The 27,571-nt window shown below is 30.9% G+C and overlaps 1 protein-coding gene across 1 annotated transcript in view; it reads left to right on the top strand.

Annotated features, from left to right (window-relative positions):
* The window catches only part of LOC111637782 (thrombospondin type-1 domain-containing protein 7B-like), a 47,708-nt gene that overhangs the window by 3,947 nt on the left and 16,190 nt on the right, over nt 1–27,571 (top strand). Inside the window, exons 5-25 of the mRNA XM_023383353.1 lie at nt 3,052–3,306; nt 3,394–3,494; nt 6,814–6,972; nt 7,035–7,240; nt 7,311–7,506; nt 8,693–8,933; nt 8,997–9,112; nt 9,211–9,426; nt 9,498–9,670; nt 9,793–9,982; nt 10,055–10,230; nt 16,835–16,965; nt 17,033–17,186; nt 17,273–17,536; nt 18,012–18,123; nt 18,916–19,061; nt 19,133–19,291; nt 19,358–19,457; nt 19,823–19,915; nt 19,991–20,071; nt 20,199–20,429. Coding sequence (XP_023239121.1) covers nt 3,052–3,306; nt 3,394–3,494; nt 6,814–6,972; nt 7,035–7,240; nt 7,311–7,506; nt 8,693–8,933; nt 8,997–9,112; nt 9,211–9,426; nt 9,498–9,670; nt 9,793–9,982; nt 10,055–10,230; nt 16,835–16,965; nt 17,033–17,186; nt 17,273–17,536; nt 18,012–18,123; nt 18,916–19,061; nt 19,133–19,291; nt 19,358–19,457; nt 19,823–19,915; nt 19,991–20,071; nt 20,199–20,429 — 3,500 coding nt within the window. The remainder of the gene's footprint in view (nt 1–3,051; nt 3,307–3,393; nt 3,495–6,813; nt 6,973–7,034; nt 7,241–7,310; nt 7,507–8,692; nt 8,934–8,996; nt 9,113–9,210; nt 9,427–9,497; nt 9,671–9,792; nt 9,983–10,054; nt 10,231–16,834; nt 16,966–17,032; nt 17,187–17,272; nt 17,537–18,011; nt 18,124–18,915; nt 19,062–19,132; nt 19,292–19,357; nt 19,458–19,822; nt 19,916–19,990; nt 20,072–20,198; nt 20,430–27,571) is intronic.

The following is a 27,571-nucleotide window of genomic DNA, read 5'->3' on the forward strand; positions in this document are numbered from 1 at the left end:
TATACAGTCGACCCCCCTATAAGATCATTGATTTTTCCGTTTTATCTGAATTACATGTTGTACGAGTCACTTAGATTTTACAAATATGTGAGCCATTCACAGTCCGGCACACGTATTTGTAAAATCTAAGTGACTCGTACAACATGAAATTCATATAAAACGGAAAAATTAACAGTGTTATAGGGGGGTCGACTTGTATACAGTCGACCCCCATATAAGATCATTGATTTTTCCGTTTTATCTGAATTACATGTTGTACGAGTCACTTAGATTTTACAAATACGTGTGCCGGACTGTGAATGGCTCACATATTTGTAAAATCTAAGTGACTCGTACAACATGTAATTCAGATAAAACGGAAAAATCAATGATCTTATATGGGGGTCGACTGTATACAAGTCGACCCCCCTATAACACTGTTAATTTTTCCGTTTTATATGAATTTCATGTTGTACGAGTCACTTAGATTTTACAGATACGTGTGCCGGGCTGTGAACGGCTCACGTATTTGTAAAATCCAAGTGACTCGTACAACATGAAATTCATATAAAACGGAAAAATCAACAGTGTTATAGGGGGGGTCGACTTGTAAATGTGTATTATTCAATATTAGCGTTGTGATGTGAATAATTTCATTACGGAAGGATGATAAAATGAAAAAAAAAAGATATGTTTTCTTTTTTGCTTTTTGAATAATTCTGTTGTTTAACAGTATCTGAAAGTGAATTAACGGAAAGAAATTGTAAAGAGAGAGAAACTATATGCATAAATAAAATAAATATTACCTTGGTTGTAGCGACGAGATAGTTACAAACCAGATAATGTTAGTGTCAATTAATAAAATGTGTGCGGTTATCTAGAGAATGCTTTCACATCTTTCATTTCTATTAATAAACGAGAAGACAAAGATCAACGGAAACTGCGACAAGTTTCGATGAAGAAAACAAAATTCACACGAGATTAAAATTGATGTATTAGCAAGGTTGCGGCCGAAGTTTTCATCTTTAAAACGTGAACGTCGGCCGCAACCTCTCTATTATATAAAGATAACTTTGCTTGATTAACGCACTGTTTTTAGAATTGGTTATAGAAAAAATAATACTATCAATTGGTTGAATGCAGCTTTTCTTATAGCGTTTTTGTTTTCTCCGGCCTATTTGAATACATTATAATTTTAATTTTTACGTTTTCAAGAAATGTATGGTATCGTTTCTGTGTGTAGATATGAGAATGCATTGCAATTATAACAAGGTAGACACTAAGAAGACAACAAAGAGCTTATTGATAAGATAGTTTTCATAGTTTATAAACGCGTTATCTTGATTTTATATGATAACATAGCAAATAAATATGAAAAATTAACACAGAAATGATATTTAGTATATATTTTAATCTTCATGAATACTAGAGAACTCTTAAGCTTGTATTTCTTTGATAAACATCGAGAATCATGTTGCCATTGTAGTATAAATTTCTCTCGCTTCACGATCTGAATTGCTTCTTGAAATGTAGAAATGTGCGCATTTCAATATCAATAAAAGTAAATATAGGTCTGTATAAATAGAAATAAAATATAAGACAAAATAGAATACACATTGAGGCAAAAAATAGGATTTTACAACTGAACCTCAACCGGTTTGCACGAAGGCAGAGAATAACTCAAATAAACTTTCTCCTTTAGCGAAAAGATAAGAAATTATTGTTAAATTACTACATTTTATATTAATTAATCTGGCCGGTTAGAATCTATTCGACGGAATTTATATAAAACCGTTAAAAACTAAAATTATTTGAAGGTAGATGCAGTTACATTTTTCTACTTGTTTTCTCTACAACATCCTTTTTGTAGTTTCTTATTTACTTTTAAATTTAATATAATTAAATAAATATATATATATGTTATAAAATATGTTGTACAAATGCAAAATTGTATTTGTTCTAAACTCATTATTTCTTTCATTTATTCCAAATCTCTTATTTTTCTGAGAATAATTAATTACGCGAGAAGTTTTTATGTTTAATTTCGTCGGATAGGTATGCATTTTCATTAATTAATATTTGCAAGAATTCTATAAACTACACCAGTTTATTTAATTATAATAACATCATGCAGAGCAATTTATAATGGCAAGAGTTTTATCAATGTTGTTCCAAATAGGATTGAATTTATGGTATAATACGACGCAATACGAGAGGATCTGCCTGGATTGAACTACTTCGCGTGCCAGGCTTGTCGTGTTTTCCATAGGCTACCGAGACCAATGAGCAACTTTTTCTGCATGAAGGCTGCAAGGGAACTTCGTTGGCTTCTGGCGGGCGCACATATTTTTCCTTATGAAAAGTAAAATTACATTGCCAAAGATCCTGGGACCTCATGGGCAGCTGGTTGCTCATAACTGATCTAGACAGTATTCAATTTATCATTTCAAAAAAACTAAGTTTATTTATTTTCCACAAATTGTTGATTGCATAGTTTTTAAATTATAAATCGTATATAATACTGTATAACTTTTACTTCAACATTACTCCTATTAAGCGATCATTTTCCTTTTTAGAGTTCTTCCAGTTATTCAGAATCAAGTTTACATTCACTTTACATTGATAGAACCGTAGAGTTCGATATTTCTATAAATAACGTCTTTCAAGAAATTAATTAAACTAATTTGACTGCATTGTCCACGTTATAATTCTTAATAATTAGAAATTCATGCAATATCTACAAATACAAATCGTGTGTATCATGTATTAATTAACAGCTATTATAGTTATAATAATGAAATATCGAATATTGATATGCTGTAAAACAGCTGTATTTAATCAATTTATACTATATATATTCTATGGTATCTACATACATATATCTAACTGAAATTCACTTACAACGAATGTTTTACTATATTAATTCAGAGAGACAGACAAAGAAGCTGGCAGAAAACTCCAGAAATTTTTTATGGGCGATCTGTCCCACATCTGTTAGTTTCCCGTTCCTCCCACAGATCATCGTTTTTATATTATTTTTTCTATATTTAAAGTACTTATTTTTTTCATCAGCTGGTGTGAGAATCACTTTCCATTGCGGATACCACTGATCGAAAGCTGTATAGTTCCTCGAGACTGTCGGGTGTCCGAATGGAGCCAATGGACCACCGTCGGAGAAGGTTGCATCACTTCCGACGGACACGTGTATCCTGAACTCAGGCGTAGACGTAGAAAGATAGAAAAACTTCCAGAAGGAGAGGGAGCGCCGTGTCCTCCCCTGGTGGAGAGAAAGTCCGTCCGCGATGGATTGGAATCGTGCGATAGCGAGTGAGTAAAGTTTGCTCTCGTTTTCCGTCTGCGCAGAAGGATATTTACGGGATTAATTATATTTCAGAGAATTTCCATAATTTGCAGATTTAAATGGATTCGTTCCGCCTGGAGCCGTTGCATTCCTGAAGGTAAAACGTGTGGAGGAGGACTCCAGACAAGGACAGTTCTTTGTATGAGAAACAAAGGTAGTATTGTTTATTGTTTTCTCTTCAGTTTAATATAAAATATTCTAAAAAATCTCATATTTTTATGCTCTCTCACTTTTACTTTTTTTGAAACTTCGTAAATGTCTCTCTGGAGAATCCAGTGTCGAATCTGGTTTTTATGTCTTTTGCAGCTACCGTGATTTATTTGATTGAACTCGATAATACAGTAATTCAAAAAGAACTTTAAAAATCTAAGAGCATATTAAATCAAAAGACAAACAGAATTGATTGAGACGTTAATTTATAGCAAAATACATCAAATTTTGCCTCGAACAGTCATTTTGGTTCAATGTGAGTACCATTGTTGATAGGGCAAACATCTCACCTGAACTTAATTTCTTGCCATACTCATCGAAATATATCTGTTATCACTTCGTTAAGCGAGACAGATATTCGAGTTTTGAGTTCAGCAAGATTTCTAGACAAGGATAAAATAAGCACTAGATCTAAGTAAAATCTAAGAAGGAAAAGTTAAGAGCTGTCAAACCTGGGAAAGAGGTGGCCAGCTATTGGTTGTACTCAACCAATCCATCGATTTGAGAAACGTTTATTAGAGAAATTCCAGACACCTGAACGACAATGCCTTTTTGCTAAAAATGCATGCATATTTCTGTACCATTGTTAACCGTAAAATTATAAAATTTTTCAGTATATCTAAATACACAATATCGTCCATTGTTCTCTCACGGAAAAAGGATGGGCCTTATACTTTATATATGGTAAGAGCACAACACAAAACTTAACACCCATTACGCTGTGTTCAGTTGACCTATTTGCACAGAAGATTGTTTTTTGAAGGAATAGAGCCAATATTACATTCCCTGAAATCCAGTTACAGAATTCACATCGGATTAGGATCTGAAGAAAGAGGGGAACCCGATATAGTCCCTTGAATATCGTGGAAAGAAACTAATCTGTAGGTGATAGTATGATTGTCTGGAGCGGAATTAGATTATGCTTAATACCATGCTGAATTCTATTTTTGCAAGGGGTGTCATTACTGCAAGGAGGTAGAGAGATGAGGTTTTGGAAAACCATGTGGGACTTTTCCAAAGTGTTGTAAGTGTATACTTCATTTTCTTTGACGATATACAGATATACGGATCAGCACTCTTGATAGTGACGATATTCACTCGCCTGCAATGGTCAGCAAGATCTTCGGACTGAAATTTCATAGAATACATCAGGAATGCTATAGGAAGACGAGTTGCATCCCATCAGCTTCCAGAAGGTTCAAGTTCTCCTGTTTAAGAACGGACTTTGCTCTTAACAGAGCTAATAAACAAAATTATAATATAGGCATAAGCAATCGTTGTGCAGGGTGGTTGCGTGCAGGAGGGAACCATACGTTTTAACTGTACGTAAAGATTTAGGACGATGATCAGTAATTTTCCTCGTTAATTTTCGTTTGACGTATTTTAGATAAAAATTTTCCTCTTCGATCGTTTTTGTTGCATAAAATATATATATATAATATATATTTTTTCATATATTACCGTGCTGCTTAAACCTGAAAGTCTGTCTTCAATTTACTTTCTATAACTAATGCTTTGTTCTCTGTAATATGAGTAGTTTTTACTTGTTCAGTAACTTTATTATTTTACGCTAGACGTACTGCTGCTAATTAATATATCCTCTGTTGATGACATTTTCGAACCGGAGGCCACATTCACAAATACCTCATATCAAAAGTTATGCCGAAATTCCTCGTAAGTTTTGCCAAATACGAAAAGTCTTGTATTCACAAAGCATATGGTATGTTACGATATTGTAAAGTATTCTAGTAAATACTATGATATCTAATACCGCTCGCAAGCCTATAGGCCTATACTGGGAAAGACGATGTCCAAGTGTTTTGTCTCATTGATAGATAATCGAGTCGATCGTTTCCTCCGATCGTCTCTTTTAAATATTTCTGATTCGAAACTTCTAAGATGTTATCTAATGCCAAAAAATTGACAGTATTCCTGACGGTGGAATTAAAACTGTTTAAAGTAAGTCGTACGAAAGAAATCTTTCCTAAGACATTGCAAACACACGACGCGAGAAAATTCTGAAAATATGTCGTCACTAACAAGTAAGAAATGTCTTCCTATTGGTTCTATTAAAGACGAAAACGATCTTTATTGATGTTGTAAGTCGTTACCAGTTTCTTATGTTTAGTCGTAAATACTACGAAGTGTTTTGCGAATGTAAAATATTGTTAGCTTTTGACAACTTTACGATATTGGAGAGATACTATGAGACGTTGGTGAATTCGAACCCCAGTTGACAAATGTTTACTTTGTTTTCCATTATATTTATAAAGTGTATCTTTACTGTTTCTTAATTCAATTTCAACAAAAATATTAAAATTTTAATATTTTAACAATTGTTAATCACCATAATTTTATGATTCAATTGGCATTTAATCTACAACAGTGGCGCCTAAACTTTTCTATTGGTGGGGAAAAATCATACATAAGTTGCATGTAGAACTGACAAATAGTTGACTGGTCACAAATACTTTATATATTATATATACTAAAAGTAGGCTATTTCTATCAGTTATCAGTAGGCCGGGTTAAGGAGTGCCGCGAGCCGGAGGCCATAGTTTAGACACCACTGATCTACAAAATAAGATTGTGAATATGCTTTTCTGATGTCATTGTGGAGAGATTGCCAAGAAAATTAATGTCTCTAGAAAGTAACGATACAGTTATCAGTTAAATTATATGAAAAAAACTATTCAAATGTTTCAAAGAAAATCATTGGAGATTAGCTCAAATAACACAGCATATTTACAAATATATAGAAAACTTGTTGCAACTTATATAAAAAGTATTAATGCATTATAAAATATAATATCCATATTAAGTTCTCTAATGTATAAGCATCATCAGAGAAGTAAATATTTGATCAAAGATAATAATAGTCATACATTATTTATTTACTCTATGCAGTTTAGAAGTAAATTAGAATTTAACGAATTCTTTTCAACAAATATTCAAAAAAACTAAACAATAAAACAGTAAACATCTCTATTAATATTATTAGGAATAAAAAGAATGCATACGTATCTTTTATTTGTTATAGGCCTACAGATATATTCCTAATAAATTGAAATGATATTATTATTATGCAGAGATCAGGAAAGGATGCTATTACGACTGCTGTTACAAAATAGAATTCTTTAAAAAGTTTAAACTACGAAATTATTTATGTTTGCATCTTGCTGTCAGTTTTATAGAACACATTACTTTAATTGGATTTATTTCTAAGCGGTCTATATCGATGTTATATATATATATCTTTTTAGATCTAATTCCCGTGGAAGCAAGCAATTGTAAAGAAATCAGACCACCATCCATGCAACAATGCAACGTGGAATGTACCAAGAAATGCACGGTCTCCGAATGGTCCCTTTGGAGTACCTGTCTACCTGTAAATGTTCGGGAACCGTTAAAATCAACTACAGGTGAGGTGTTCGGTGTCCTGTTTAGCGTCGACGATCCAATTAATGAGCCATTCGTTGGTTAGGTTATCGGAAGAGGACCAGAGAAATCCTACGAAAGCCCAGTGGCATTCACGAGTGTCCTTGGTTAGTGGAAGTGAAGTCCTGTCGGGAACCGGAAGTGGTCAGATGGGTGACGGGAAATTGGAGTTCGTGTCGCTTGCACGACGTCACACAACCCTGTGGCCAAGGAGTAATGAAAAGGGAAGCGATTTGCATCAATCCCAAAGGGGTAAATACTTAGATATTAAAAATTAATTTTAAATTAATATTTTGTATGTAATAAAAGTCGATTTTTATAGAAGCACGTGTCTTCGTCTCTGTGTCAGATACACGTGTTACCTCCAAAACTGTTGGCACCATGTTACGTTCCTTGTCCTAGAGATTGTGTTTTAGCGGAATGGACGGAATGGTCGTCCTGCGAGGCCGAATGCAATTCGGAAGAAAAGGAAGAAGTCAGGACGAGACAAAGAAGGGTCATCGCGGAACACGGATCAGGCAAGTAACTGCGCACTCGTAAAATAAATGTAATGGTGACCACTAATTAAGGAAAACATTAGAAGTAGAAGTAAATCATTAACAACACAGAAAAATGGCTTTTGTAATGTACTCAACCTTTCAATTTGATATAATAGAATTAGTTGACAGTAACATTACTGGTAGCGTTGTCAACTGTAGAGACATACTGTTAGAATAGCATAGTTATTTAGTTAAAGTTATAGTTATAATTAACTAAAAGCAACTGGCGTGTGGAAGATTTACTGTAATTGTGCTTTGTGCGCGTAACGTCATAAAGGCTCTGGATAAATTTACATATAGGCGAATTGTTGAGTTGCCAGAAGTGGCTTGAAAGATAACAGATATTAACAAAATTTAAAATAATAAATAGCGTTGTTTTGTTTTGTTAATAGAACGTTTTCCGCTGCTGTAAAAAAGCATGAAGATGGCCGTACAAAATGTAGATCTAGCGTATCAAATGATGATTGCTACCTATTTAATCATGTGAAGATACTAAACTATAACTGCAAAAATACGAATATTGTGTGAAACTCTAAGTAAACACCCGGAAAACAGAATTATTCATCTATAAACCTGAGATTTGTATTTTTAAATGCCTAGATGATAACACAAAAACTGTGTAGTAGAGAAGAATATAGCCTAATTCTTATGCAATAAATACGGTTTCCCTTTGATGGAAATAGTCTTTTACATTGAACAGAAACAGTTGATGCAAAGATACAGTGCAAGAGTACTCGAGGAATTTAATAGCGAGCGGTTTTCCAAAGAGTAAATCCTACTGAGTGCCTATAGCATAATCTGGAAAAGATATTGCATTTAATATAATGTCAGTAAAATTTCCTAAATACAGTATATCAAAACTGCTCTACAGAACGCAAAATAATTTTTTAGTTCGGTCAAGCACGCCAAGCAATATAATCAGTACATTGCTTTCTAGGAAACCACATCTTATACTAAAATATTATTCAAATAATTGTCTGCTCAGATTAAGATATGTCAGGTAATTAAAATTATATTTGTAACATATGATTTCATATAATTCCTATGTGGACCGACACTCAAATGATATTGAACCTTACAGCATGAAACCTGCAGTGTTTTCTAATTAATAAGGTTCATTTTTACAATTTTAATGATTTACACCTACTTCTTGCCCTTTTTAAAGTTTTGGACGTCAGAGAAGTTCTTCAAACAATTACAAACATTTCAGATGGAAAACCTTGTCCAGCCAAGGATACATTAACAGAGTCAGAACCGTGCGATTACGAAATCTGCTCTGGTTATCATTGGATTAAATCGAATTGGTCGTCGTGTCAAAAACCCAAGAACGGAACTTGTGGTAAATCCGTACAAGTTAGAAGCGTGCAATGCGTCACTGCTTTGCATCAGACTGTTCCCGATGACAGGTAAGCATCCAAAAACGTCTAATGTGGCAAAAATCAGATGATGTAACGAATGATATTTGTCAGATGTTCTCCCGAACCCAAACCGATGATTTTTCGATCCTGCGACTATCCTTGTCCTGTGGACTGCGCAGTTACTAACTTCACCGAGTGGACTGCTTGTTCAGACGACTGTCTTTCAGGTTTTGACAATTCTCATAATTTCAATCAAGATATTCTTCGCTGAAAGTGTTCTTTTTTGTGTGTGTTTATGCAACTGGTTCTTATCTATGTTGAATAGTGCAGCGTCGAGAGAGATTCGTATTGCAATCTTCTGCGCACGGAGGACGTCCCTGTCCTTCAACGTTGGAGGAAACGAGAAAATGCAACGTGGGTAAAGAATGTTTGCCGAATTTAAACAGTTATTCGTCTTCTTCTTTCTTCTGGAACGTGTCGACTTGGAGCAATTGTATCTTAGCCGAAAATCTTCATTGCGGAAAAGGCTTTCGTGTGAGAAGTAAGTTTTCCAAAAACAATTCACTTCTGTGTGTTTAAATCTTGAGCGAAGTTTGCGAATTTATCTTTCAGAAATTTCGTGTGTAAAGGAAAACGGAATAGAAGTCCCGATTCGGAACTGTGTTGCGTTAGATGAAGAATCTGTTCCGAAGTCGAGTGATCCTTGTTTTATATTTTGCAACTCTTCTTGCATCGCGACAGAATGGACTTCCTGGTCTGCCGAAGACGTCAAAGGTTGTCCTTCAGTTCTGAAGAGGACTAGGGAAAGATTGGGTCAGTTGCATTACTTTCCTTATATGAAGTGAAGAGGCAAATCCATTTAAGAATTTTTTATGTTTAGGAAAGTCGTGTGATTGGATACGTTTAGAAGAAACAAAACCGTTTCCTTTGGCAGAGGTCTTGGCAACTCCCGAGGGTCATTGGTCTGATTGCATCGTGGATGACGATAGTTTATCGTTTAAGAGAAACAAGAACGAAAGTGTCGAAGAATGTGGCGTGGGAAAACGATACATCAGAGGGAATAAGATCGAATCTTGCGAACAGAAGGGTCAGGAACAGTTGAGTATGAATTTAGAGTCCAGAGTACTTTCTTCTCTAAAAATACGTAGGTTTAATTGTTCTCGTAACAGGTTTGGTATCAGACATGTGTTTAGTGGAATGTGCAGAATCATGTCGAATGTCGGAATGGACGGAATGGAGTGTCTGCAACGTTTCATGTGGGCATGGATATAGGAAAAGAGAGAGGCGCGTCATTAAATATGGAAATAGAAATGGACGTCCCTGTTCTATTTCTTTTGGAAACTCTGTAAGTCAGATTTTTAGAATGTTAATTTTCCAATATGAAAATACTGTATGTTGCTAAGACATTTTTAAAACAAATATATGTTTCTGGAAGAAACTATTATGCTGTTATTTAGTTAATATCTGTATTAACTGAGTCCCGATAAGGAATAATTCTTTCGATTATTTATTAAGAAATATTTTTCAATAGGATTAATAGTGTTCTTATTTCTTTTCGTTGTAAAGTTTATTACATATTCTTTCAAGTCGAATAAATATAAATTTTTATTATAAGATTAAAAATATAAAATTTTTAATGTATATTATATCTCATATAATATGGATGAACATTGATTTACAACGGCAATAACTAATTTCAATAGGTTAGAGTTCTACGCAGTTAAACAGAACTGTTAACAGATTATGAGGATTATATTGAAAATACTTTTATAAAGTAATAATATATTTTATGCTTAAGAAGAAATCATAAGGATTAAAATTCAAGGAAAGTACTTTGAATTAGAGAAATTTTAGTTAATAAATCTGATAGATGTACAGTATAATTGTACATCTGTATAATAGATGTATATTATAATTTTCAATATATGGAGAAATTTCACTTTGCATCAAAACTTATGAAATTGTCCACAGTTTTGCAAAGACTTATAACTATTATCATATCGAAGAGCATGTATTAAGGAAGGAAAACTAAAATATCAATCATCTTTATATACATATAATTTTTATAGGAGCGATCAGCTGAGCTGTTTGACACTTCCATTGAAGTGTCAACAATTTTCTTAATAGAGGACACTACAGAATATTACAATGAAACATTTAGTATTTGAATATTTCCTTTTTTTTAGTGAGCTATTTGAAACCCCAAACAAGAATATTCTCGGCAATCCCATAATCAACAAAATTTTAAATATTACGAATTTAAATTCTATTCATTAATTTAATATTATCATCTTATTTCGATCATATATAATCGAGAATGATTATAAATAGATAAATTAGTTCGGTGTAGTATTTAATGAATAATTTATTATATTGCGTTAAATTCATTAAATGAGAAACCAATTGATCTTTGTAAATCTCAATATGAAAGAACTAAATACAAATTTCTACTATAAATCGCAACCATCTTTGCTTTACCCCCATTTTCACTTAACCCGATACTGTTCAATATATTACATAAAAGATTTAGAATTCATAATTCACTTCACTTGGGGCAGTTCCTTCATTTAAATCAAAGGTTCTGTAAAGAATTTTAGGTAATCTAAATTTACGTTTGGCCTATTATCTAAACAGATTTCGCGCATACTGAAAATGAAAAATAGTTAAGTCCAGGAAGCGCACTTTAAATACTTCACGCTCGTATAATCCTTTGCGTGCTTTGTTTTAACAAAATTAATATTTTTTGAGTTGTACTGTATATCATTTGACTCATATATGTTCCTATTAATGTCACATGTGCTCCGAGAATTCCTCTTATTATTATACTGCATTTTTCATCACAAGTACAGATGTTCAATAAGTTGTAAAAGTAAATATTTCCATTATGTAAAAAGAAAAATTTCTTGTCAAAGTATTTTATTAGTTTGTCGATAAGCTTTACACGTGTTTCTTTTTCTTGCCTAGCCGATAGAAAAATGCCTCCTAAAGTTTCGAAAACAAGCTTTTCTTTTAATATCTTTGCAACGATAAATTCAATACAAATCTGCGAAAATACATATATAAATTATTTCACGTTATTTTAATTGCAAGATTCGTTATTCAAGTTTCAAATTCAAGTATTTTCTATACAAAATTGTCGTGTTTTCGATAAAAATAAATATATAGAGTACAAAATGTAGAAAATTTTGTGTTACACATAACCGCGAGATAGAAGATACGAAATAATAATTTTAAAAAATCCAGCAACGAGTTGCGTAACTTTTCCTGCTATTACAAGATTTTACTTAAAAATAACTTTTATATTATTAATCATAATAAATAAAATTGTGTGTGGTGCCATCTGTTATGAGAATTTGTTTAAAAACTTTATTTAATATTAAATTATTATTATAAAATGGCAAAATGCTTAATTTTGAGGGTAGAAATGAGTTTTATAAAAAGAATTGTAAATGCCAAGAGCAAGTAAAAACATCACTAAGTCCGACCTTCTAGATATGAGATATGACCAATCTAATAGCATCAATGCTACTGTACAGTACAGTACAATACATTTTATCGGCTAAATAGTATGACTGTTTAAAAGTAGGTTTTGTAATCAATTAACTGGATAACATTACCTAGATTTACATAAACAAATTGTACCGTTCATTTTCTTTTCGTAAAACGTTTAAGAGAATGTAACCAGCTCTAGATCTGATTGAACAGTTCTAATAGAACAGTGAGTAATATTGTATAAAATATTTTTGAAATAAATTAAGTATCGTAAATGATCATAGTTACTTTAATTACGATTATATTCATTGAATTTAAAAGTTATTATTACCGAATTGCAAATATGGTTTCTTAATTGTAATTGCAATCGTGTTAGAGAATGAAGACATAGACGAATTTTTAAATAATTTATCCAGTCAAATAGACCAAATTGTTTCCATTTGAACAACGAATGATTTAATTACAGTTTATCTTCGGCCAATTAATTAATTAATTATACTTTGTTAAATTCTCTTCGTCTAATTAGGTCAGGTTATGACAATTTTAGAAACAAATCGATGTCACATATTCTAATCATTATTGTTATTTTTCTATATAAATATGACTCGAACGAACTATATTCCAAGATAAGAAATTTTCTCCTAGATTTTATCTTCCATTCGTTTCACGATCTTATTATATTCATCGGGAGACGAATATAGCGGTTTGTATATTTTATAACTACATAATTCTAGACATCTGTCTGTGCCGATATTGTTATCGAGTCGTCAAGCTAGAGATATAATTCTAGAGAATTATATCTCTAGCTTGACGATAAGATAGCAATGTGACTGAACAGAGAGATCAGAACATCACGAAAGAGTCGGTGAAATTCCCAAAATGTGAAATTTTTAGTTAAGTATTATAGGACGAAAACTAAGATCTCGCAATATCATAAGGATTATAATTACTAAATGATTTCGTCTATACTTACGGAATGAATATTCAGCGTATTGAGTTAGCAAACATCATTAAGAAGTTGCTCCACGTAAGCTTACTTATACATATTAGTTAAAATAAAATTATATTTTAAGCTAACCACTTTATAATCGTTTATGATGGCCAGTGCCGTAACTAGGCAGATGCAACAGGTGCACCCGCACAGGGCCCACTTTGAAGGAGATCCAAAATGCATGTATTTGTTTTATTATTTTCCCAAACCTAATTAATTAAGGAGCCTAAATGCAAATTCTTGCACAGAGCACAGAATGGCTAGTTACGGCACTGATGATGGCTGCCGAATTTACTTTTAAATTATTACCACGGAATAACCTTTCGTACGAAATAATCCGCAATATTTTGGGTGTTTGCGAGAAAACTGAATGAAGAAGCGTAGCATGAACTGTAGGCACATAGAAAATTCCACGAGTGTATGTTAGGTGGACAGCAAGTAACGAATCGGAAATTCGTCACGAATGTTTCAAATAAAAAGTTTTTGCGTTGTATTCTAGGAAAGCACCCAAAAATTTGTTTCTTCGTGCTGTAATACTGTTCTAAAAAGTGATTTTTTCCGTTGTAAAAGGTTTCTTTTCGATCATAATGGTTACAAGAAACACTTCATTTTCTAACATTTAATTTCATACGATTTTATTACAGCATGATATATTTTGCATTGGCTAGGAAAAGTAATTTCCCGATTTGTTTCGCTTCTAACTCTCATAAATGCTTCTTATTCGAGAATATACTAAAGGAGACAAAGAAAAACACCACCGAATTTTTTAAATAATCGAGTTTTATTTACATTATTTGTGAAAAATGTGTTCTGTCACGATCGTTTCCGAATTAAGCTTCATTCACTTGAATTTGCAAACAATGCATATGCTGCCGTCTACAAAATGTAATTTTTCAAAAATAGGCAAATAAAACGAGCAATTATTTTATTGTAACATCGTCACAATGCCGGGTTGCAATTTTTAATCATATTTTTAATTTATTTAATTTAAAATATATGCTCTCCATCTCAAATTAGTGGTGTCTTGCCCCTGTACGTCATACTTTTCCTTTAATAATAGAGCCGTACAGGTCATCTATTTAAACTCCTTTCAGGAGAAAAGTTTTGAATTCAAATTACAGCCAAACAATTATATTGTATAAGAAAACAATATCTTAAAGGTTATAAACAAATAAATCTGAGGTTAGCTTTTATTTTATTTGCGCTCGAAAATTAAAGAAAGAGAATATAATGAAAATGTTATAAGAGGAAATTAAGAAATTTGTTTAACTTTCAACATAAATTGCCTGTATATAAATATTAGATAACGGCTAAGTTTATTGGAAGGATTTTTTTTTTTATGTTTACGTTTCTTCTTAAACTCAATGATCTTCAGAATTGCAAAGTAAATATCGGAGAATTTTCTCTCGTAAGACCAAACATAAACAGTTATCTTCATGTAAAGCCAAATAAAGAAATTCGTGATAAATATATTTATATTTTCTGTATATATATTTTTTTGTATTTTTGAAAGTCAAGAATTTCCATTAACTTAATTGAATCACCCATAAAAATTTAATGATAAATTATTATCTTCATTCTTCTCAAACTGTAATGAAGTTTAATTTGTAGACCTACTTATTATACGATTTATGTGATACTATATTCTAAAAGTAATCATGTGCTTTAAAGTCAGCCATAACGTTTATATGTAATCATATAAAAATATTTAAATACTTCTCCGAAATTAAATATTAATAGAATGATTATTTTATGGAAATGGAAACATGAATAAAATGAGAGATTTTTTAAATATTCCTATCGTTTCGATACATCTTTTAAATGGAGAAATAGGACCAACGTTTTCATAATTTCTATTATTTGGCATTCCTCCAAATAAGATTACAAAACATTTTATTTATTTATTTATTTTTATAAAACGTCACGCTCTAATTGGGTCAATTGCATCGTAATTTAGCTATTATATTAAATAATTAAATAAATATAGAATATAATTTAAGAATTTAAAGGATATTACTTCAATTGCTACATCTTCAAATACAAATTATTTGTTTTGTAGGAAATCCTCTTTTCGTTCTTTATTTTTTCTTATTACTAAACAATTTACTCGAAAAATTTCTATTTTATTTCATTCAATTATTATTTTTGATTTCTATTCTTTTGTTATTATTAAGAATTGAGAATTCATTTATTTTACTTTAGTTCATAAATGAGAATTAAATTCGTGTTTATTTCGTCTTCTTTTTTAGATACGTCTTTTTTTTTTAATTATTTTTCTTTCGAGTTATCTAATACTCTTATTGAGTTCATGATATAATTTAATTTTAAAAATATTAAATAAAAGAGTTTTAAAATTATAAAAACGTTCAGAATAAATTTTATCAAGATTTTCATGAAGTATGCTATCGGGTTTAATCAAGGATGTAATTTATCTTCTACTTTATGTACTTATTACATTTGGAGTAAAGATTACTTTATTTTATTTTCTTAAAATATAACATATAAAAAATATTTACTATATTTAATTAAAAGTAATAAATTTTATAAAACTTCGTACATTAAATTTTTAAAAGAAATTATTTAAAGGCGATCAAAACTATTTCCATTTCTTACGATGGCTAGAAATAAAGTAAAATACTTCGTATATATTCTTTAAAAACGAAAATATCCATGCATATTTTATTAATACATTTTTAATAATATTTATATAACATTTAATTGAAAAGTAGTAAAATAATAATATTCATCGAGAGAAAAATGCCTGTGGTGATATCAATCAATGCCATGAAAATATAGAGTTTTCATCGTGGAATACTTTACTAAGTTTTTGATAGATTAACTTAAATTCATTAATATTTAATAATAAATACGATTAAGTTAATTAAACTATCTTCGAAAATATACCTTACTTAAGATAGTTTACGCTGTCAGGAAAAAAAAACATAGAGTTTTTTTAATTCTTTGATAATTTATTTTACGTTTTTATTAATTATATCATATAAATATGTATATGTATATATATATATATATATTATTTATTATATTTTTACGCATCTGAACATTAATCTAATGGTAGCATTCTGCGGTGCCACTGACATTTCCGACCAAAGTGTGTACTTAACAGTCATAACAATAATTCACTTTCCTCACCGAAAATGGGTTCTAGATAAGCAAAAATTCGTTTTACGAGCTTTAAAAGATTTTTATAAATGAAAAATAAAGCTGTGACGAAAATGGCAACGAATAAATATATTTTTATGGTCAAGTAGTATAATTGCAATCAATCATTCCTTCAATTAATTCAGTAATCAGTGATGTACTGTACTGTACAGTACGTGATTATAATTTGTGCAATTGAATATTGATAAAATGTTTGGTTTAATTTATAAACGTTCAAAAACAATAACGTAGAATTTAGAACATTATTATGAACTTGAGTTATAATAAATATTTCATGAAAATATAGGAGATTCAAGAAGACGTATGCCAAATTTCTTGTGATTATTATCAATGGTTTACGGAAGAATGGAGTGAGTGCAGAATTTCCATCGTTTCTAAGAAAAAGTGCGGTTCCGGAATTAAAAACAGAACCATCAGGTAATAAAAATAATTAATTAAAAATATTCATCTTACGAACTCGTTAACTTGTACCCGTTACGTGAAGCTGTAGACGGAGTAACGCACTCGGAAAACCTGTGCAGGTAGACGAAGTGTTTTGCGATTCTTCAATTCGTCCTTCTGAAATAGCAAAATGTTACTTTTATTGTCCCGACGACTGCATCGTTTCTACCTGGTCCCAATGGTCAGAATGTAAACAGGTTAATATAATTAAATGACAGTTGATAAATAACTAATAAAATCTGTACTTTAATTATGTGAGATTCTTTGTTTACGAATTTTTCAGCCATGTAACAGTAACTACTCTAGATACAGGAACAGAACTGTATTGCGAATGGCTCTTCCTTCTTCCGGTAGAAAATGTCCTTCTTTGGTACAGGAAGAACCTTGTAACGTAGGATACAATTGTTTTCATTACAAATGGTTTATCGGGGGTTGGGGCTCGTGTATACTTCCCGAAGGAACCATATGTGGTAAAGGAGTCAGTTCCAGAACAGCAACGTGCATCAAGAGTAAAGGAGAATCAGTTTCTTCCGACTACTGTCAAAAGGTTAGTTAAAATTTTCTAGTAAAAAAATGTACAGATGATGTGATAATTAATTCATCTAAAATTTATGAAATTTTACAATTTGTAGATAGATATAAAATATAAAAAGCTTATATTTGGAAACTCGACACCGTAATTGACTCGTCGTGTTCAATTATTGAAATTTTTGACAAATCGCTCGGTTTTAATCAAGAAATATTTAAAATTTTTGAACAATTTTTTCCCAATAACGAAATGTTTGCTTTGAATATGTAACTATAACAAAATTTCCTAAGTTGAGTTATTTTATATTTAATTTAAAAGATGTTTCAGATCGAAAGAAAAAACACTAATTACTCTAATATATATATTTTCAATACTTCTTTAGGGCCTATATAATTATGTACCATTCGTGAGAATATAATAGAAATATTCATTTTATTTTAAGAATAAAATCATTAATTTGACAATTCTTAAGTGAATCGTAAATGTTTATCAGGTACCCATTCCTGCACTTAGCAAACCGTGTAACGTGGATTGTCCCATCGATTGTCAATTATCCGAATGGACTGAATGGAATGAAGAACAATGCAAACCATGCAATCATAAAGGTTCTTTCCCGTATTCTTTTCTTACTTATAATTGCAATAATTATAACGAATGCTAATTACATATAAATTTTAATTAAACATTTTCTTTCGTATAGAAAAAGTATGCCATAATAATTACAGTTTAATTTTATTATATAATTTTCTCGCTTTAAAATGATAAATATTCTTAATTTATATTCATTACTTTAATAATTTTAATATTTTTATTGTGAAAAAAATTAATTTTTAAGCAAGAAACTGGATCAAAACTAATTTTCTGTAAACAGATTTAACTAATCTCTGTATAAACTACATAAAGATATATTATTTGCAGAAAGATTTGACTTACTTCCTGTAATAACTGTATTTGCTTAGTACAATGTTATTAAATAATATCCGAAGATTTGGGTTAATAATGATAAAAAAAAGTCTACATATTTAAATTATATCCATTCGACAGTCTTCTGTAGCTTTCTCAGATTATGTATGAAGCCATTTTACATATTCCTTACAAAGTGAAGCATAAAATATATAGAACATATATTAAAAATGATAAGAAAGACGTTTCGAAATATCAAGTTCCGAACAATTTTCGTTGCTTACCTACAGCTGCTGAGTGATACACATTCAAGATCTAACACATAGGCTCCATTCTTATTCTATGAAATACTATAGTTACTATTCTACCGATAGAAATACTAAAATTAAAATGTACAGTACTTAATTTTATTCTTTTGCTAAAGTGTTTATTATATTGAAGTTTCCGTTTAATTCACATAGCTAAATACAACATACATTTATCTACTCACCTAGGAGAAAAATGGAGAATTCGTAGGATTATTCAGGAAGCTAGCGAAACGGGACGACCCTGCGCCTACGATTTGATTCAGAAAATTCCATGTTCTTACATTCCCTGTTACCATTGGTTGATAGGAGATTGGTCCGACTGCTTTTTACAAGTAAATAGTTGTATGGAGATTCGAAGACACGGCACTTTTCTAATAACTAATTGTATAAATGTATCCAACAGGATGCAGAATGTGGTTACGGTTACAAGGAAAGGAAGGTAGAATGTCGCAGGACAGACGGAGTCAAAGTGAACAAAGAAAATTGTCTAAAAATTAACGTAAGTGGAGAGGTCGGAGGTCGACTGGATCCCAGATGGTTGGAAGAGGTTAAAGGAGTTCAGGTGATTAATTTGTTTTAACAATATCCGAAACGTTTTAGAAAACGTTGATACGAGTGTTTACAATAGGAAAGGGAGGAGTGTCAAGTACCCTGTGCGGGCAGTTGTCTGATGACGACTTGGTCGTCTTGGAGCCATTGTCATCGAAGATGTAGAGAAGGACAAGTCGGTAATTTTCATCGATCGAAAGAAAAGTTTACTAAATTTAATTTAGAGAGTTTCGACGATGTCTTACGACATAATTGTTTTCTTCATTAATCTTACATATTTTATGTCTCGGAAAATAATTAACATTAGTGAATTATTCTAATTTAAATCTATTAATATAAACTAAGTATCGAATGTAAATTAATAATTCAGGAAATATCAACACGATCGTATAATGAAGCACGAAAATTTAATTAATTTTAAGGTTTATTTATTCCGAACAAGATTCGTCTTTTGTATTAATTTAAATAGATGAAACGGCGACTAAGTGTTAGTCGACTGCTACATATATATATGTAGTGTATAAATATATTTTTTGTTTTCTAGTTGGATATCAAACGAGATCTCGAGTGCTCTTAACAAAAGCTTCTAACTCGGAGAAGTGTTCCGAAGAAAATGTAGAGAAGAGACCTTGCTGGGGTAGACTTTCATCAATAAATATAAAATAAAGAAATAATAAATGTTTATTTTTAATCTCCTTATTTATTTTCGAAGACGGTCCTTGTCTCACTTACAACTGGGAATTAAAGAACGGAGTGGTTCAGTGCATGAGATCAGACGGAGTTCTCGTATACGGTGAATGGTTTTTCTTTTATATTTTAACGATCGAATAATTTTATAGAATAAAAAACTTCCTCAAACACTTTAATCGATAATATTACGAAGTAGAAAACGCATTCACGTTTAAATTTTAACGTGCCAGGTGGTTGCAACGACAAACTTCTCCCTTGTCATCCCCGGTGCAGCATTAACAATTCCGAATGCGATCACACTTCCGGAGAATGCATCTGCGTATCAAACTCCTTACCTATCTACGACGAAAGCGACAAGGAGCACCCAAAATTATCCAAATGCATCTCAAACGTCACCGAAATTAATCCCTGGACAGTCGACACCACGACGCATCCGGAGATTACTCTTAAATATTTTCCAGGTAATCTTTTATTCCTACTCAACACTATATCAAACCCAAAGAAAATTCAAGCTATAAATAAATAAGTTTATTCTTTCTTAAATAAAAATTTATATACTTTGTGTGTATATATATAAACGCAACTTGTTTGGAATAGGAAGAAGAAGTTTTTCTTTTTTCCCTGAAGATGTAAGAAACTGGATCAAAACTAATTTTCTGTAAACAGATTTAACTAATCTCTGTATAAACTACATAAAGATATATTATTTGCAGAAAGATTTGACTTACTTCCTGTAATAACTGTATTTGCTTAGTACAATGTTATTAAATAATATCCGAAGATTTGGGTTANTTAATATAAACTTATTTATCGAGAATTTTATGGTTGTTAAATTATTTATTACAGATGACCTTACGCATTAAATTCTTGTTGGTAGCTTTCGTGTTGTTGCATCAAGTACAGAATGTCGAGTTAAAGAATGTTTCGGAGCATTTTCGAGAGTATTTATGGACAACCGGTATTTGATAATTTTCAATAGTTTTTTAAAATACAATTAATTTTTACGGAAAGAATAAGAATTTGATACTTTTATTTAGGTCCTTGGGAGGAATGTTATAGCGAAACGAATTGTGGATACGGAGAAAGAAAGAGAAACGTGTGGTGCGTAGAAGTTAATGGTTATCAATCTCTAGAAAGAAAATGTGACAACGAAAAAAAGCCAGTGGAAAGAGAACTTTGTTTTAAAGTTTGCCAAAAATATAAAAATTCCGTCAGGTAAGTCTCTTATATACATTTATACGAGAAAAGTTATGAATTCCAGGTGCATTTCATATTAATTTTATCTCTCCAGTCTGTATCAATTGATTTAAATTTATCTGTATTTATTAATTTGCAATTAGAAAGAATTATCCACGAAATAAAATAGTAACTGTAAAGATTTGAGATAGTAATCAAGTAATTTTATAACAAATTTTAACTGTTATAGACGAAATATATACTTTAGAAATAATACAATGAGATAGCGTGAAAGCTAAAATGTTTAATCATTAAAATTTAATTAAGAGAAATTTAAAGAATAAACTTCTAAGAAAATATAAGAATTAGATTCTTTATCTCCATTGAAAATTATAGTTTATTATTTATGCATTATTAATTTATGTATTGAATAATTGATTTATGTGCATTGGTCTTGAAAATTCTTCGGTGTTAATAAAAAAAAATGTTTATAACTCATTTAAAAATGACAAAATTTATACGATTATTATTGTTAGTATTTATAATTAACAAAGAGTCGTTTATAAACTGAAAAGATGATTTCAAGTGGGCTAAAACGAAGAGTAAAATATAACATAAGTTAATTTAAAAATTACTTAGAATAATTAATAATTAGAATTATTATTTAAGAATTCATTTTTAGGTGGAAGATTGGAAAGTGGAGCGATTGTCTGTCGTCTAACAGCTCTAGATATTGCGAAGAGGGTCCAGGGAGGAAGACTAGAAAAGTGGTTTGCATTCACAAGAGTAGACACGAAGGAAAGTATCTAGGAACTCTTCCAGACGAAGTTTGTTCTTCTTTCTATCTAAAGCCAATAACAGAAAAAAGATGCATCACGAGATGCCCTCAAAACTGTGTTGTTTCGGCATTCGGAGAATGGTCAGAATGCAAAGTGTGTGGTTCGGTCAATCGCACTAGAATTAGGACTGTGTTGGTGGCTCCAGAAGAGGGAGGCCGATTTTGTCCTCCTCTGATTCAATCGGAACCATGCGAACACCGAAGAGAATGCTTAAAACAAGTAGGTTCCGATCGAGAATATTCTCTGAAATTAGGCAGATGGAGTGCCTGCCTTTCCAAGACAAGTGAAAACAGAAACTCTTCTTCAAATGTGCCGAGGGTAGGATTTAGAACAAGAAACGTATCTTGTATCGATGGCTTTGGACAGGACGTCCATTTGAGGTAAATTCTTATTAATCATTTTAATTGAATAAATTTTTAGAGTGGAAAGTGAACTTTATCCTGAATTAATTTAGAATACATCAAACAATTTTAATTCTAAAAATTTTGAAGCCTCTTAACACCCATGACGAAATTCAATGTTTTTCTAATATAGAAATGACTTTCTCAGAAAAGATTTTGTTACTTAAAATTTTGTTAAATTTGTTACTAAAGATCAGACTACTAAGTCAACGCTGTGATCAAAGTAATTGTTATATAGAAACTGATGGATTATTTACTATAAAGATGCATCGATATATCCAAATATTAAGTGTTTGCAGAAGAGTTACAATACAAATTTCCATTTTATTGCGCTGCAATTTGAAAAAATTTGTAGACCCTATAAATTTCCAGTTGTTTGTTTCTCTGTCTGTCTGTCTGTCCCTTCTTAATCTCGAGAACGGTGTTACACAGATGAAAGCGAAGATCAGATATGAAAAGCTTAGGGAAAGAGGTCCCAATTAATCATATACGAACTTCCGATTTATACCAAAAGTTACACGATTTCAATTTAAAAAGTTCCCCTAAACGGAATTACATAGATGACCGTTATGACTCTGTTGTTATTAGGAAAAGTCTGATTTACAGGGGCAAGACATTACTAACTTGAGATGGAGAATATATATATTTTAAATTAAAGCAAGAATTTTACGAATTTTAATTGAACAAACGGTCGTGGTATTGTAAAAACAGATAAACAATTACTACTATCCGATTGGAAATTACTTAAACCAATACGCCTTTCCTTCTTTAATTCGTACAGGTAATGGTAATTAAATATTTAGACGTTTTCCTTAATATGTTAATTATTGATTCATGAATACAAATTTACGTTCACTTCTCTACAAAATTCGTTTAATTCGTAAAATTAGTTTAGGTGCAAGAGAGTCGATGCTATCAGCAGTTTCTTAATTAGAAAGTACGGTGAGATGAAACTACTATTTTCGTTAAAAGTAAATAATAAATAAATAATAAATAATATTATTTACTTTTGACGAAAAAAATTATAAAAATTCCCTTATATTTCTTATTANGCTATCGCGTGAGAAGTAAGTTTTCCAAAAACAATTCATTTCTGTGTGTTTAAATCTTGAGCGAAGTTTGCGAATTTATCTTCCAGAAATTTCGTGTGTAAAGGAAAACGGAATAGAAGTTCCGATTCGGAACTGTGTTGCGTTAGACGAAGAATCTGTTCCGAAGTCGAGTGATCCTTGTTTTATATTTTGCAACTCTTCTTGCATCGCGACAGAATGGACTTCCTGGTCTGCCGAAGACGTCAAAGGTTGTCCTTCAGTTCTGAAGAGGACTAGGGAAAGATTGGGTCAGTTGCATTACTTTACTTATATGAAGTGAAGAGGCAAATCCATTTAAGAATTTTTTATGTTTAGGAAAGTCGTGTGATTGGATACGTTTAGAAGAAACAAAACCGTTTCCTTTGGCAGAGGTCTTGGCAACTCCCGAGGGTCATTGGTCTGATTGCATCGTGGATGACGATAGTTTATCGTTTAAGAGAAACAAGAACGAAAGTGTCGAAGAATGTGGCGTGGGAAAACGATACATCAGAGGGAATAAGATCGAATCTTGCGAACAGAAGGGTCAGGAACAGTTGAGTATGAATTTAGAGTCCAGAGTACTTTCTTCTCTAAAAATACGTAGGTTTAATTGTTCTCGTAACAGGTTTGGTATCAGACATGTGTTTAGTGGAATGTGCAGAATCATGTCGAATGTCGGAATGGACGGAATGGAGTGTCTGCAACGTTTCATGTGGGCATGGATATAGGAAAAGAGAGAGGCGCGTCATTAAATATGGAAATAGAAATGGACGTCCCTGTTCTATTTCTTTTGGAAACTCTGTAAGTCAGATTTTTAGAATGTTAATTTTCCAATATGAAAATACTGTATGTTGCTAAGACATTTTTAAAACAAATATATGTTTCTGGAAGAAACTATTATGCTGTTATTTAGTTAATATCTGTATTAACTGAGTCCCGATAAGGAATAATTCTTTCGATTATTTATTAAGAAATATTTTTCAATAGGATTAATAGTGTTCTTATTTCTTTTCGTTGTAAAGTTTATTACATATTCTTTCAAGTCGAATAAATATAAATTTTTATTATAAGATTAAAAATATAAAATTTTTAATGTATATTATATCTCATATAATATGGATGAACATTGATTTACAACGGCAATAACTAATTTCAATAGGTTAGAGTTCTACGCAGTTAAACAGAACTGTTAACAGATTATGAGGATTATATTGAAAATACTTTTATAAAGTAATAATATATTTTATGCTTAAGAAGAAATCATAAGGATTAAAATTCAAGGAAAGTACTTTGAATTAGAGAAATTTTAGTTAATAAATCTGATAGATGTACAGTATAATTGTACATCTGTATAATAGATGTATATTATAATTTTCAATATATGGAGAAATTTCACTTTGCATCAAAACTTATGAAATTGTCCACAGTTTTGCAAAGACTTATAACTATTATCATATCGAAGAGCATGTATTAAGGAAGGAAAACTAAAATATCAATCATCTTTATATACATATAATTTTTATAGGAGCGATCAGCTGAGCTGTTTGACACTTCCATTGAAGTGTCAACAATTTTCTTAATAGAGGACACTACAGAATATTACAATGAAACATTTAGTATTTGAATATTTCCTTTTTTTTTAGTGAGCTATTTGAAACCCCAAACAAGAATATTCTCGGCAATCCCATAATCAACAAAATTTTAAATATTACGAATTTAAATTCTATTCATTAATTTAATATTATCATCTTATTTCGATCATATATAATCGAGAATGATTATAAATAGATAAATTAGTTCGGTGTAGTATTTAATGAATAATTTATTATATTGCGTTAAATTCATTAAATGAGAAACCAATTGATCTTTGTAAATCTCAATATGAAAGAACTAAATACAAATTTCTACTATAAATCGCAACCATCTTTGCTTTACCCCCATTTTCACTTAACCCGATACTGTTCAATATATTACATAAAAGATTTAGAATTCATAATTCACTTCACTTGGGGCAGTTCCTTCATTTAAATCAAAGGTTCTGTAAAGAATTTTAGGTAATCTAAATTTACGTTTGGCCTATTATCTAAACAGATTTCGCGCATACTGAAAATGAAAAATAGTTAAGTCCAGGAAGCGCACTTTAAATACTTCACGCTCGTATAATCCTTTGCGTGCTTTGTTTTAACAAAATTAATATTTTTTGAGTTGTACTGTATATCATTTGACTCATATATGTTCCTATTAATGTCACATGTGCTCCGAGAATTCCTCTTATTATTATACTGCATTTTTCATCACAAGTACAGATGTTCAATAAGTTGTAAAAGTAAATATTTCCATTATGTAAAAAGAAAAATTTCTTGTCAAAGTATTTTATTAGTTTGTCGATAAGCTTTACACGTGTTTCTTTTTCTTGCCTAGCCGATAGAAAAATGCCTCCTAAAGTTTCGAAAACAAGCTTTTCTTTTAATATCTTTGCAACGATAAATTCAATACAAATCTGCGAAAATACATATATAAATTATTTCACGTTATTTTAATTGCAAGATTCGTTATTCAAGTTTCAAATTCAAGTATTTTCTATACAAAATTGTCGTGTTTTCGATAAAAATAAATATATAGAGTACAAAATGTAGAAAATTTTGTGTTACACATAACCGCGAGATAGAAGATACGAAATAATAATTTTAAAAAATCCAGCAACGAGTTGCGTAACTTTTCCTGCTATTACAAGATTTTACTTAAAAATAACTTTTATATTATTAATCATAATAAATAAAATTGTGTGTGGTGCCATCTGTTATGAGAATTTGTTTAAAAACTTTATTTAATATTAAATTATTATTATAAAATGGCAAAATGCTTAATTTTGAGGGTAGAAATGAGTTTTATAAAAAGAATTGTAAATGCCAAGAGCAAGTAAAAACATCACTAAGTCCGACCTTCTAGATATGAGATATGACCAATCTAATAGCATCAATGCTACTGTACAGTACAGTACAATACATTTTATCGGCTAAATAGTATGACTGTTTAAAAGTAGGTTTTGTAATCAATTAACTGGATAACATTACCTAGATTTACATAAACAAATTGTACCGTTCATTTTCTTTTCGTAAAACGTTTAAGAGAATGTAACCAGCTTTAGATCTGATTGAACAGTTCTAATAGAACAGTGAGTAATATTGTATAAAATATTTTTGAAATAAATTAAGTATCGTAAATGATCGTAGTTACTTTAATTACGATTATATTCATTGAATTTAAAAGTTATTATTACCGTATTGCAAATATCGTTTCTTAATTGTAATTGCAATCGTGTTAGAGAATGAAGACATAGACGAATTTTTAAATAATTTATCCAGTCAAATAGACCAAATTGTTTCCATTTGAACAACGAATGATTTAATTACAGTTTATCTTCGGCCAATTAATTAATTAATTATACTTTGTTAAATTCTCTTCGTCTAATTAGGTCAGGTTATGACAATTTTAGAAACAAATCGATGTCACATATTCTAATCATTATTGTTATTTTTCTATATAAATATGACTCGAACGAACTATATTCCAAGATAAGAAATTTTCTCCTAGATTTTATCTTCCATTCGTTTCACGATCTTATTATATTCATCGGGAGACGAATATAGCGTTTTGTATATTTTATAACTACATAATTCTAGACATCTGTCTGTGCCGATATTGTTATCGAGTCGTCAAGCTAGAGATATAATTCTAGAGAATTATATCTCTAGCTTGACGATAAGATAGCAATGTGACTGAACAGAGAGATCAGAACATCACGAAAGAGTCGGTGAAATTCCCAAAATGTGAAATTTTTAGTTAAGTATTATAGGACGAAAACTAAGATCTCGCAATATCATAAGGATTATAATTACTAAATGATTTCGTCTATACTTACGGAATGAATATTCAGCGTATTGAGTTAGCAAACATCATTAAGAAGTTGCTCCACGTAAGCTTACTTATACATATTAGTTAAAATAAAATTATATTTTAAGCTAACCACTTTATAATCGTTTATGATGGCCAGTGCCGTAACTAGGCAGATGCAACAGGTGCACCCGCACAGGGCCCACTTTGAAGGAGATCCAAA

The sequence above is a fragment of the Centruroides sculpturatus genome, unplaced genomic scaffold (genome assembly GCF_000671375.1).
Source record: "Centruroides sculpturatus isolate CEXI.00-Female unplaced genomic scaffold, Cexi_2.0 scaffold1176, whole genome shotgun sequence".
NCBI lineage: Eukaryota > Metazoa > Arthropoda > Arachnida > Scorpiones > Buthidae > Centruroides > Centruroides sculpturatus.